The sequence below is a fragment of the Mobula birostris genome, chromosome 6 (genome assembly GCF_030028105.1).
Source record: "Mobula birostris isolate sMobBir1 chromosome 6, sMobBir1.hap1, whole genome shotgun sequence".
Lineage (NCBI taxonomy): Eukaryota > Metazoa > Chordata > Chondrichthyes > Myliobatiformes > Myliobatidae > Mobula > Mobula birostris.
Genome location: NC_092375.1, coordinates 66,105,766 through 66,119,199, shown reverse-complemented (window position 1 = coordinate 66,119,199; position 13,434 = coordinate 66,105,766). Strand labels below are relative to the sequence as shown.

Sequence of the window (13,434 nt, the reverse complement as noted above, 5' to 3'; positions counted from 1 at the left end):
AATGTCAGCCAATTATGAGGCAGCAACTCAGTGCATAAAAGCATGCAGACATGGTCAAGAGGTTCAGTTGTTGTTCAGATCAAACATCAGAATGCGGAAGAAATGTGATCTAAAGGACTTTTACCATGGAATGATTGTTGGTGCCTGACGGGGTGGGCTGAGTATCTGAGCAACTGCTGAACTCCTGGGATTTTCATGTGCAACAGTCTCAAAGTTAAAAAGTACAGTTATTATCGGTCTGTATATTTTTCACAACCTTGAGATTTGTCTCCTTTCAGTCAGCCACGAAACAAAGAAACCCAATTGAACCCATTAAAAAACAAAGAAGACCGTCAAACACCCAGTGTGCGCAGAGAGACAGAGAGAGAGAGAGAGAGAGAGAGAGAAACACACACAAATTGTGCAAACAATAAAACAAGCAACATTCAAAACTGTAGTTCACAAAACTAGGCATTACTACAGCTGATCCAAAAGTCCTTAGTCCAGCACAGAGACATGGGGTGCGGAGCATCCCTGGCCTCTGACCCTAACATCCTGACCATTTCAATCTGTCCTGGCACTTAAATCGTCCAAACCTCAGGTCATTCCTCATTCCCTGTCATTTCAATATGCCCTCGGGCTCCAGCTCTGCCGCTTCAATTTGGCCAGTGCCTGACCTTTCTAAATCAGCCCGGCTCTTAAATCGATGAAACCTCAGATCTTTCCTCAACTTCACCTTGTCTCCGCTGCATCAAATTGCCTCCAAATCCACTCCGGCCCAGACAAAGCTGAAACCGTCCTGCCTGTCTGAGACCCCAGCCCACACCGCAAAAATGCCAGGTCATATGGGTGATTCAGCTCAACTCCGACAGGGAAGCCACAGGCCTCTATTTACAGCTATTGTTTACCAGAAAAAGTGTAAAAAGCAAAGTATGTAGTTACTTTCTTTGTTTCATTGGCCTCCATCAAGTAGTCACTGAACTTCAGCAGTGCCATCTTAAACCTGAAGTCTCCAGAATTTACAGAGAATGGTGCATAAAACAAAAAAAAAATTCAGTGAGCAAAACTGCCTTGTTAATGAGAAAGGTCAGAGGAGAATGGCCAGACTGGTTCAAGCTGACAGATAGGCGATATTAACTTAAATAACCAGACGTTACAACAGTGGTGTGCTGAAGAGCATCCCTGAATGCACAGCATGATAAACCTTGAAGTGGATGGGCTACAGCAGCAGAAAACCACATACACTCAGTGGCTACTTTATTGAGTACAGGAGGTACTTAATAAAGTGACCACTAAATGTACATGGTGGGTGAATGGGAACAGTCCTTAAGCATATTATTACTTGGTGTTAACAGACTTCAGCAGCAATCAGTAATGAATATTTTAACATTGAAGCTCCTTGTAAGTACATCAGTTGAGAGTATGAAACATTATTGCATACAGACAAATTAGCTGAGAATTGCAGTATAATATAAGCACTTTGCATACAAAGGGAAAGCTTTAACACTCGGAATAAGACCCTCGTGATCCCAGCTGGTACAAATTCAATGGGATTTTGAGCTGAAATACAGAGCAGAGGTGAACAATTTGCTAGTTGACTGCAGTGTGGCAAACTCTTTAAGTGCATCTTAAATGATGTAGATATGTTGAATGGCTAGATTTTGTTTTAGAAAGTTTCCTTTTTTTGTTGCTTCTACATTTCGCACAACATTGGTTGTGAAGATGTTGTTAAAATAATTTTAGTGTCTGGCCAAAATGAAATGATCAAATGACATTGCAGGATATAACCATCTCTCTGCCAATTTTTGTCCATTCCAGAAATATATATGTTGCTGAGTACTCCTTGAACAAATCTCTTCATGCTTGTCTATATTGTGTTTCATATGCCTGTCAATGTTCAGCTTCAGAAAATTTGTACGTAAGATGTGCTTGCACCTGCAGTAACTTGGAGGGAGAAAGTACTTCTGTTCCTAGCACTGAGGACCTACTGGTCACGTACATGGTGGCACTTGGGATATGTAGGGATCATGGGAGATTTGGGGAAAATGAGTTGTGGCTATTGAAGCAAACTTTGACAGATCCCTACGTCTACTGCTCTCACTGTGCATATGGACACAGCTATGCAGCGAGCTAAACAGCTAATCAAAAATCACTCGTGGTATCTTTCATGGTTTATAATGAGATTTTGTTCTTTCTGTGAAAATGCAGAGAGTTAAGTAAAATACTTATTGAATTCAACACAGAATTATTGCGTGTCTGATATGCTAATGCTATCCAATATTCTCACAGTAAGTGTTAACTAATGCAGTACACATACCCAACACTTCATGCGCCTAATTCATGCTGGGCCAGTTAACCACGAGGAGAGGGTGAGTTGCTTAGCTTGAAGCCCTGTTGTAGCATGATTAGCCGTGTTGAGATCAATAAGAACATAGTTCCAATGGCTCTTCTGGTTTCATTAAAACTAAGCAAAACTTTGCTGTTGGTAAAGAACTTGATATCATCTAGTTCTGTGTCCAGCCGTTCTGCTATCATCTCTGCCATCTCCACTGCCAGAACAGTAGCACCTAGTTCAAGCCTTGTTCTGGTGAGATCTGGTTTGGAACCAAGCTTTGCTTTGCCCAGGATGAATCCATCTTCACTATATCCAGCAGTGTCTGCAACCTTCAGGTATGCAACAGTAGCAATAGCTTTAGTTGACACATCACAGAAGATGAAGACACCTTTCTTTTGCAGTGCAGATACTGGAATCTTCAAACCTTTAAGATCCTGAAGGGAATAACACCACCTTCTCATTAGGGAGTAGGACATCTGATCACAAGTGTCCTTAACATGAAGTGTTCCTGGATACTGACTGGAGCACCAAGTCCAAGAGGGTCAAATAGGCTGGTGATAATCAATAGCAACCCATGGTGCTTAAACAGTCTTTTGGTATTAATGACTTAAAAGCAAGGATATCAGTAATGAGGTCCCATCCAAGGCCCAGACCATGCTGAGTAGAAGAGAAGTCGTGTCAAAGATCAAGATTCTGTAGACTTTTGGCCAGATCTAAAGATGGGAAACATTGCATCACCTCAGTTCTGTTGGATGCAATCTTATGCAGTCTGGGATTAGACTGCGCCAATATGACCTGTGCTGCTTTCAGCATGCTGACTGCTTCTTCTGCTTTAGAAAAGGATTTAAGACCATCATCAACATAAAAACATATCCCCATTCTTCAGTTCAAAATTCCTTTTCTGCCTCGATAGCTGCCCTCTGAAAGACTTAGACTGCCACAGCTGATGAATGACAGTTACCAAATACATGAACTCTCACGCAGTACTCCAGTGTCTCGTTGTCCAGTTGGTGGTCACAAAACCACAAGAATCTGAGCTAATCTGGATGATCCTCTCTCAGAAAGAAGCCATGGAACACTTGTTCGATGTCTACCATCACTTCAATGGACTTTGTTCTGAAGCGCATGAGAAACCCAAGCAGGCTGTTGAAGTTTGGACCCCACAGGAGCACATTGTTTAGTGACATGCCGTGGAACTGTGCACTTGAATCAGAAACAGATCATGTTTGTGCAGGTTTCTAGGGGGTGGTAAACCCCAAAGTTGGGCAAATTCCAGTTTTCTTTGTTGGAGTCTGGTGCATGACTGTTCCTGAAGAGTCTCTGCATGAACTCTATGGAATGATCTTTCATTTCTGGTTCCCTTTCCAATGTGTGACTGAGGGACATGAGTCAACTAAGGGCCTGCTGTCCATTTTTTGGTAGGGGTTGTCATAGAGAGCTACCCAACTGTTTGACTCATCTTTGCTAGACTCTCTGTTCATTATATGAAGGAAGACGTCTTATAGTCACCTTCCAAGTGACAGAAAACTAGCTTGCCTAAATCTGCCGGAATCAAGTACATGTTACTTCACCCGCTATGACCTAACCCAGGTCCAGTCATTGGGCATAAGGTGCATTGTGCTGACCGTTGCGATATTCATGTACCTTATGTGCATGGGTTGTACCTCTGCCAAGCATCAGGGGTTTGGATTTCATCCCTGTTATTGGGAATATGATCACATTCAATAATGAGGATTGGCTAGGATAAGCAGATCTCTTCTCCTATTGACCCTATGATTAATTCACTGCCTGTTCTTCCAGCATGTCTTCAGAGTACTGAATCTGTCAAAGAATGTTAATTTTGCCAACGACATTTTGTTCTGATCATCTAATATCACATATGCCTTTTTTTTGTGCTCAGGATGTCCTTTTGAGTAGATGCTGATGAGGCATATTTTAGAGCAGGATTTGCATTGGAAGCTTTTCCCACATATCTCTGTGCATGAGGAAGTAGCTACATCTGATAGGTGCTCTGCTGGCTTCCTGCCATGCTCTTGTGTGGGTGTGCTGGAACCAGTAATAATCCAAGGTGCTGGCCTGGAATGAAGTGCTGATATGTACTGGATACTGCTGCACTGAAGATCCCGGCTGCACCTAATGACCCTGTGACCTCTGTCTCAGAGGCTGACATTAGGCTGTCTTTAAAGAGAGTGAACCCTCGCAAGACAGAAGGTCCCGATGAAGTACCTGGTAAGGCTCTGAAAGCCTGTGCCAACCATCTAGCGGGAGTATTCAACCTCTCACTGCTACGGGCAGAAGTTCCCACATGCTTCAAAAAGACAACAGTTATACCAGTGCCTAAGAAGAATAATGTGAGCTGCCTTAATGACTATTGCACAGTAGCACTCACATCTACAGTGATGAAATGCTTTGAGTGTTTATGACTAGACTGAACTCCTGCCTCAGCAAGGACCTGGACCCATTGCAATTTGCCTATCACCACAATAGGTCAACAGCAGATGCAATCTCAATGGCTCTCCACACAGCTTTAAACCACCTGGACAACACAAACACCTATGTCAGGATGCTGTTCATCGACTATAGTTCAGCATTTAATACCATCATTCCCACAATCCTGATTGAGAAGTTACAGAACCTGGGCCTCTGTACCTCCCTCTGCAACTGGATCCTTGACTTCCTAATTGGAAGATCACAATCTGTGCGGATTGGTGATAACATACCCGTCTCAATGACGATCAACACTGGTGCACCTCAGGGGTGTGTGCTTAGCCCACTGCTCTACTCTGTATATACACATGACTGTGTGGCTAGGCATAGCTCAAATACCATCTATAAATTTGCTGATGATACAACCATTGTTGGTAGAATCTCAGGTGGTGACGAGAGGGCGTACAGGAGTGAGATATGCCAACTAGTAGAGTGGTGTCGTAGCAACAACCTGACACTCAACATCAGTGAGATGAAAGAGCTGAGTGTGGACTTCAGGAAGGGTAAGACGAAGGAACACTTACCAATCCTCATAGAGGGATCAGAAGTGGAGAGAGTGAGCAGTTTCAAGTTCCTGGGTGTCAAGATCTCAGAGGATCTAACCTGGTCCCAACATATCGATGCAGTTATAAAGAAGGCAAGACAGTGGCTATACTTCATTCGGAGTTTGAAGAGATTTGGCATACACTCAGAAACTTCTGTAGATGTGCTGTGGAGAGCATCCTGACAGGCTACATCACTGTCTGGTATGGGGGAGCTACTGCACAGGACCAAAAGAAGCTGCAGAAGGTTGTAAATCCAGTCAGTTCCATCTTGGGTACTAGCCTACAAAGTACCCAGGACATCTTCAGGGATCGGTGTCTCAGAAAGGCAGCGTCCATTATTAAGGACCTCCAGCACCCAGGGCATGCCCCTTTCTCACTGTTACCATCAGGTAGGAGATACAGAAGCCTGAAGGCTCACACTCAGCGATTCAGGAACAGCTTCTTCCCCTCTGCCATCTGATTCCTAAATGGACATTGAATCCATGAACACTACCTCACTTTTTTTTAATGTAGAGTATTTCTGTTTTTTTTAACAAGTTTTTAATCTATTCAATATATGTATACAGTAATTAATTTACTTATATTTTATTATTTATTTTCTCTTCTATATTATGTATTTCATTGAACTGCTTCTGCTAAGTTAACAAATTTCATGTCACATGCCAGTGATAATAAACCTGATTCTGATTCTTTACAGTCTTTTGCTTGGTGCTCTCTTGAAGCACAACACTTGAAACGTATTGAGGGCTCTTTCAGAAAGCACCTCTGGTTTGTGAGCAGTTTTTCTCTGAATCCTCTGCATTTCCTTAAGGGTTGAGATTTCATATAGATGGAGCATTGTCTATCAGCATTCATAACAGAGCTTTCTATTTCAGTGTCGCTGACCGTGATAGGCTTCTGGTTTGTGATGCTTTTGCTGGAGACCTCTCTTTGAATGACTTTTTACTGGAAGTTGAGAGCAGAAAACACATTTAATGCATTTCATATTTCTGCATGACAGTAGGTGAAGTTCACAAAGAAAGAAAGTGGTGCATAGGGGACATGATACTTTGTTTTATACCTGAAACTGTTGCTTATCCACTGTTCTCGGATACTGTTTGATGGTTTCTTCACTATAGGGTTTATTCCTCTTGCTGCATCCAAGAAACTCATCCCCAGTCGGTACCGCTCTTTTTTTTGTGTCTGGCAGTTCTGACAACAGATCTGCAAGCTCTTGTAGCTTCTGCAGTTTTTTGTGTAAGAGTTTTGGAAAATTATCAAGTCTACGGAGGAGAAATTTTGCAATCGCCTCTGGAGAACTGTAGCATTTGTTCAGCCCCTGCCACAGCATTTGTAAACTCATAGCTGGATTATTCTTCTGAACTGTCCAAATGTTTCTTGCACTTTGTAGTGACTCCCCATCAATCCACTTACAGAGAAGGTCTAGCTCTTTGCTAGGTTTGAGACTTAGTCCTTCCACAGCATTGAGAAAGCTCAACTTCCAGAACAGATAACTGGCACACTGCTTGTTGAACACTTCTAGTCCCACTGAGACTAGGTCCTTATAAACCAGATACTAAGCAAAGTGTAATGCACTTGCAGCTCCTGAATCAAAACATTATGAAGATGGTTTGCCAGTTGTGTTCCTGGGATGTATAGAAGTTCATTCCCTCCATGTCTGTGCAGATGGGACTGGCATCAGTAGCAACACCTGACTGATGTCTTTTCTGTGGTAGAACTGCAGAAGGGGGTGTTGTGTATCTTTCTGTCAATACCTGGACCAGGTGAAAGACAAGGTGGCTGAGTTGTGTGGGCAACTTCTCCTTGTAGAGCTGGATCACTGTCTTTTATAGCCAAAATGTGTTTGGACATGTTCTTTAGTAAACTGCATTGGCTGTTGTGACGGCAAAGCCTAACTCATTCCAGTGAAAGACTCACAACTGTCCAAGTCAGCTGCTGCTTCATACACGTTTACCTTTGCTGAGGCAGCTTCAGCTTCACACTCTCCCTTTAATGTACTTAATGTAGCCTCTATACAGTGGCATGCAAAAGTTTGGACACCCTGATCAAAATTTCTGTTACTGTAAATAGCTAAGCAAGTAAAAGATGACCTGATTTCCAAAAGGCATGAAGTTAAAGACAACACATTTCTTTAATATTTTAAGCAAGATTACTTTTTTATTTCCATCTTTTACAGTTTCAAAATAACAAAAAAGGAGAAGGGCCTGAAGCAAAAGTTTGGGCACCCTGCGTGGTCAGTACTTAGTAACACCCCCTTTGGCAAGTATCACAGCTTGTAAACGCTTTCGGTAGCCAGCTAAGAGTCTTTCAATTCTTGTTTGGAGGATTTTCGCCCATTCTTCCTTGCAAAAGGCTTCTAGTTCTGTGAGATTCTTGGGCCGTCTTGCATGCACTGCTCCTTTGAGGTCTATTCACAGATTTTCGATGATGTTTAGGTCGGGGGACTGTGAAGGCCATGGCAAAACCTTCAACTTCTGCATCTTGAGGTAGTCCATTGTGGATTTTGAGATGTGCTTAGGATCATTATCCTGTTGTAGAAGCCATCCTCTTTCCATCTTCGGCTTTTTTTACAGACAGTGTGATGTTTGCTTCCAGAATTTTCTGGTATTTAATTGAATTCATTCTTCCCTCTACCAGTGAAATGTTGCCCGTGCCAGTGGCTGCAACACAAACCCAAAGCATGATCGATCCACCCCTGTGCTTAACAGTTGGAGAGGTGTTTTTCTCATGAAATTCTGCACCTTTTTTTCTCCAAACATACCTTTGCTCATTGTGGCCAAAATGTTCTATTTTAACTTCATCAGTCCACAGAACTTGTTTCCAAAATGCATCAGACTTCTTTAGGTGTTCCTTTGCAAACATCTGATGCTGAATTTTGGGTGAGGATGCAGGAAAGGTTTTCTTCTGATGACTCTTCCATGAAGGTCATATTTGTGCAGGTGTCGCTGGACAGAACAGTGCACCACCACTCCAGAGTCTGCTAAATCTTCCTGAAGATCTTTTGCAGTCAAATGGAGGTTTTGATTTGCCTTTCTAGCAATCCTACGAGCAGTTCTCTCAGGAAGTTTTCTTGGTCTTCCAGACCTCAACTTGACCTCCACCATTCCCGTTAACTGTCATTTCTTAATTACATTACAAATTGAGGAAATGGCTACCTGAAGACGCTTTGCTATCTTCTTATAGCCTTCTCCTGCTTTGTGGGCATCATTTATTCTAAATTTCAGAGAGCTAGGCAGCTGCTTAGAGGAGCCCATGGCTGATGATTGTTGGGACAAGGTTTGAGGAGTCAGGATATTTATAAAGCTTTGAAATTTGTATCACCTGGCCTTTCCTAATGATGACTGTGAACAAACCATAGCCCTAACAAGCTACTTAAGGTCTGAGACCTTGGTAAAACGTTATCCGAGAGCTTAAATCTCTTGGGGTGCCCAAACTTTTGTATGGTGCTCCTTTCCTTTTTTTCACTCTAAAATTGTACTAAACAAAAATAATACACTAATCTTGCTTAAAATGTTGAAAAGAATGTTTCATCTTTAACTTTATGACTTTTGGAGATTAGTTCATCTTCTACTCACTTAACTATTCACAGTAACAGAAATTTTGACCGGGGTGCCCAAACTTTTGCATACCACTGTATATGCTCTCTCCACTTCTGTACATGCTTTCTCAATTTCACACTTAGAGTACGCTGCTCTCATTCTTGCTGCTTCAGTTTTTACACAAAATTGTGCTGCAGCGATGATAGTTGTTTCATTTGAGTGTTGTGAAGATGCAGTAGATGAGCCACATTCTAACCTGACCTCCAGGTCTTGGCAATTAATGTTGTTCGGGCTGGATGTTGACATTATTGTCTAAAGCATCAGATGCGTCTTCAGTCTGGGGCAATGTGTTTGAAGTCGAGCTCTCTTTTCAGTCTATTGTCCTCGCTGTGTGTGTGGACAAAGCTGTGCAGAGAGCTGAACAACCTCTCAAAAATCACCTGAGAAGAAGCTTTCTTTCAGGGTTTTCAATTAGATTTCCTTTTTTCTCTGTGAAATTGCAGTGTTAAGTAAAATACATAATGAAATCAACACAGAATCATCGTGGACATGAATATACTAATACTATCAATTATTCACAGAACAGGCGTTAACCAAGGGAGTACACATATGCAACACTCCCTATCTATGCAGTGTAAACACATAGTGCAAAGATAAACCAAAACATAATAATTCCTTCAAAATATATCACTAAATGATTGCCAATATTATCAAAATATTAAGACTTACAGATATTGCTGTTCAAGGGCAAATAAAGAGAGAATGGAAATGAATGTCTTTCCATTGTGTGCTTCAAATCAGAATTAAAAAGCTACCCACACAGGAAGTGATATATAAAAATGCTTGCCAACAGGAAGTGATGCTCATACAAAGTGAACTGCTCCTCCAGAGACAGGAACACTGAGCCTTGCCCCTAATTTAGTTGAATTTCAACATGGCAAAAATTTCAAGTCTTTTGACAATCAAATACAAATGTGTAATATTTATAATGATTAAGATGTGAAGAAGAATCATTTCAAAATGTTTAAACAGTTGAATGGAATGAAAAATAAAATATTCAAGTACAGTATTTTAGTCATTCACACACATTATCCTCCGTTGAAATGAATGGGAAAGAAGTACTTGTGACAGTTGCAACCTGCCATGAATTTTTGAGTGAATTCTTTGAGTGAAAACTTAGTGTTTTTTGTGGGATAAACAACAATTATGTTAACCTTTCAATGAATACTTCCAAATTAGTTTGATTTGCCATACAGCATTGAATTGAGACTTGTACCACTTTGATTGTTCTCCAAAATTGTTTTTCTGTTGTTGTTTGTTAATTTAAAAAATGAAAATGTACAACCTGAGGTAAAATCATAAGTCAAATTGAAAAGGCACTTCTTTTACTTCTTTTACCCCTTTTACCCAGGAGGTTTGATAGAAGTGTGGAAAGATGGCGTACCTTCAACAGTGATCTGAAAGACCTGGCCAAGTGGATGACAGAAGCCGAAATTACTCTGGCTGACAACAAGATGGAGGCTGAAAATATAGATCCAGTGAGAATGAAGCAAGTAATAAAGGTAGTAATGCCTCATAATACCCAGTTTGGTGAAATATCAGCTACTACATGTTCGATGAATTTCTGGTTTAGAATTAAATATAGAAGCTTGCAGTGGAATTTTGAAAACAATTTGCATAATTGGTGCTCTTCAGTGCTTGGTGTGCAAATGTGGCTATTTGTGCTTTTCATTTACTTCTGCACTGATTTGACTTATACTGTTGAATAACAAGATTTAACTTAGAATTTACTAGAAATGTTAATTGCCTCGCAAAGACTATTGAGATTTACGTAAGGACTTGTTTGGAGAGAAGGGACAAATCTGGAGTTGACATCCTATGATAGTTGCGACTATAATGTGCATTTAAGTTTGTATGTTGCTCATGGTGCGTAGTGTTGAGAATGCATCCTCATTAATACTATTTTTCATGCATTTATTTTGATCTTATTCTAATGGGTAATCAGTAGATTATTGATGATTAAAAGGCAGCATACAGTATGTTGGGATGCAATTATAAGGGAGCTATAAGTAGACCTTTTATCAGTTGTATTGTTTTTGAGGACTTTATTGTTGCATTTCTGGTAGGATGGATGACAATAAAAAATTCCATTAGCTCTGCAGTAATAGAGGCTGTTACTGTAAGTATTCTATTTTATATTGGATCAGTGATGCAAGGGTTTACAAGCACAACATGGTGACCTGTATGTAAAGTTAGCAAGTTATATGTTTTTAAGTGTAAGTCTATGCCCTTGTGTATTCATTTCTGTTAACCTGTCCCAAAAAAATAAGAGAGCATACTACCTGGAATGTCTGATCTTAATTCATCTAATCACACCTAAGATCAAAGAAAATATTAGAATACGATCTACATTTTTGCACAGGTGATTTCAAGATTAAGTTTACTGAAAAGATGAAGTGTTAAAGGGAAGATAAATCATGGAATTCAGTTGCCAATCTAAAGTTTTATATTCTGAAGCTATGACTTTATATGATTATTTAAAGTGCAGTGCTAAAATATGTGGCAACATGAGAAACTGGGTTAATTGGATGCTTAAGTGGATATTTAAAGTCACTTTGCAAGGCACAGGTGTCAACAGATACCAAAGTGAAGAATGAAAGACGATAATTGGCATTGATTAAATGTAAGATTTTTTAAAGGCTTTTCAAATTAAGGAGCGATACAGTACACCAGAAAGAACCCCTGAGTCTGAGTCTTCATACTTTGACATGATGTGTGGTATTGGATTAGGGTCCAATTTGCTCTTATTGCATTTTTCCTTATAGGTTTAACTTTCTTTATGATTGCTTACATGTTTATCTGTGGACTTTTAGTAACTTTTATATTTGGTTCTATACTTGTGTAGTTTTTTGTCTGCAAAGCTGGATTGCGACCTCACAACTGTTAACTAGTTTCTTATCTAAACCTGTTCAGGCCATTTGCAAAAGGGAAGGAAATTATATGCTCAGGTTCCTTTGTTACTTCTTTACCTGCCTTGCTTGCAGATACAGTCTGACCCTGTCTAACCTGTACTATGATAAACATAGAATAACTCAGCAGTTACCATAAGATTTTGGTCTCATTCTTGACTTAAAAGAATTTTTGGACAACATCAGCTCCAGATCAAACAGTGGATTGACATAATTGTGGAATTACAATCTTTGCTACACATTCTTCAAAGTTCATACATTCTCCCACAAGCGTGATCCTCAGAATTGAGGTCATTTAATTGAAAATTGGAAAAGTGAACTATCGGGTTGAGGATTTCAGGAGGGTACATGATTTGGAATGTAGCCATGAAAGAATCTATAAATGAAGGAAATTGAGATTGGATTGAATGCATGTGACCGGCGGTGCGGAGGGACGGGGGACATAATGTTGGGGAAGCAAACGAAGGCAAGGTGAAACTTTTGTGGTTTTGCTAAGGTACTAAAGGATGTAAGGAATGTGCCAGCTCTATTTTAGTGTCATGGTATTAGAATTAGTGTGATAGTAATACAAACATACATTGCAGCCTCTTCCACCAGTTAGTTCAATGTAAATTGTTGTGGTATCATCCGCTGTGATATCTGACAGAGTTACTTGCAGTGAACAATTGGAGCTCTCCACCAGCCTTTGATTTCACTCACCTAGTGAGGCATGACTGAATTAAGCAAGAGTGGTTTCCTGGGAGTACAACAGATTGTAACGGAGTACAGCAGCTTCATTGAAGGACAGGGGATCTGGTCTGGTGGTTGTTGTCAGGCTGCTGTTCTCCATAATAGCTATTATACACACAAAGCAGTACTCACAAGGACTGAGGATTTTTTCATAATCATTTTCAGATGGATGTTTTTATTGGGAGATTCATTACATGTTTAGGTTGTTAGTTTTGTCTGGTGTAATCCTGTACATATAATTCCTTTGTGGCCATGTAAGCTGTTTGAAATTTCATGAAATGTTCTTTCAGAAATAGTCAAGTTAGTTCCAGCATTTAGCTATTTGCATCCCTGGTTTATGATCCTGCACTAAAAGCACTGCATTGAATGAAAACCAAAACTGAAATGCAGAATCAGACTGTACCGAGCACAACTGTGATAACAATTAGAATAATAAACAGAAGGATGTACAGAATATTAGCAGACTCTTTGGTTCCTGTACTTTACAAACAGCAATCATTTACAGCTCAGGAACACATCAATCATTTCAGATGTTTGTTTTAATTTAAATATAAGAAAGCTGCTTGCACAAAATATTACAAAGTCTGCATTTGATAGGGAAGTATTTTGGTTCAGTGATTGGATTAGTTTTGTCCTTATACGGAGTTGACAGTTGGTGATAAAAGGACAATAGTACAAAGTGAAAGGCAATGGGACTGGGGGCAAAGGAAGAATCAAACAGCTGGTCTAAAAAAAGGTAAAAGAGAGAAACTGAACCATTGTCAGAATCAAAATTCAGTCCATTATCACTCATTTATGTTGTTTTTCAGCTACAGTACAGTGCAGTACAAAAATCACTATAAATTACACTA

At 40.2% G+C, this 13,434-nt stretch overlaps 1 protein-coding gene across 12 annotated transcripts in view; it reads left to right on the top strand.

The window, feature by feature from the left end:
• The window catches only part of dmd (dystrophin), a 1,961,093-nt gene that overhangs the window by 1,080,879 nt on the left and 866,780 nt on the right, over positions 1-13,434 (top strand). For all 12 annotated transcript variants that reach the window (XM_072260552.1, XM_072260560.1, XM_072260554.1 and 9 more), the window contains one exon: positions 10,297-10,447. In XM_072260552.1, coding sequence (XP_072116653.1) covers positions 10,297-10,447 — 151 coding nt within the window. The remainder of the gene's footprint in view (positions 1-10,296; positions 10,448-13,434) is intronic.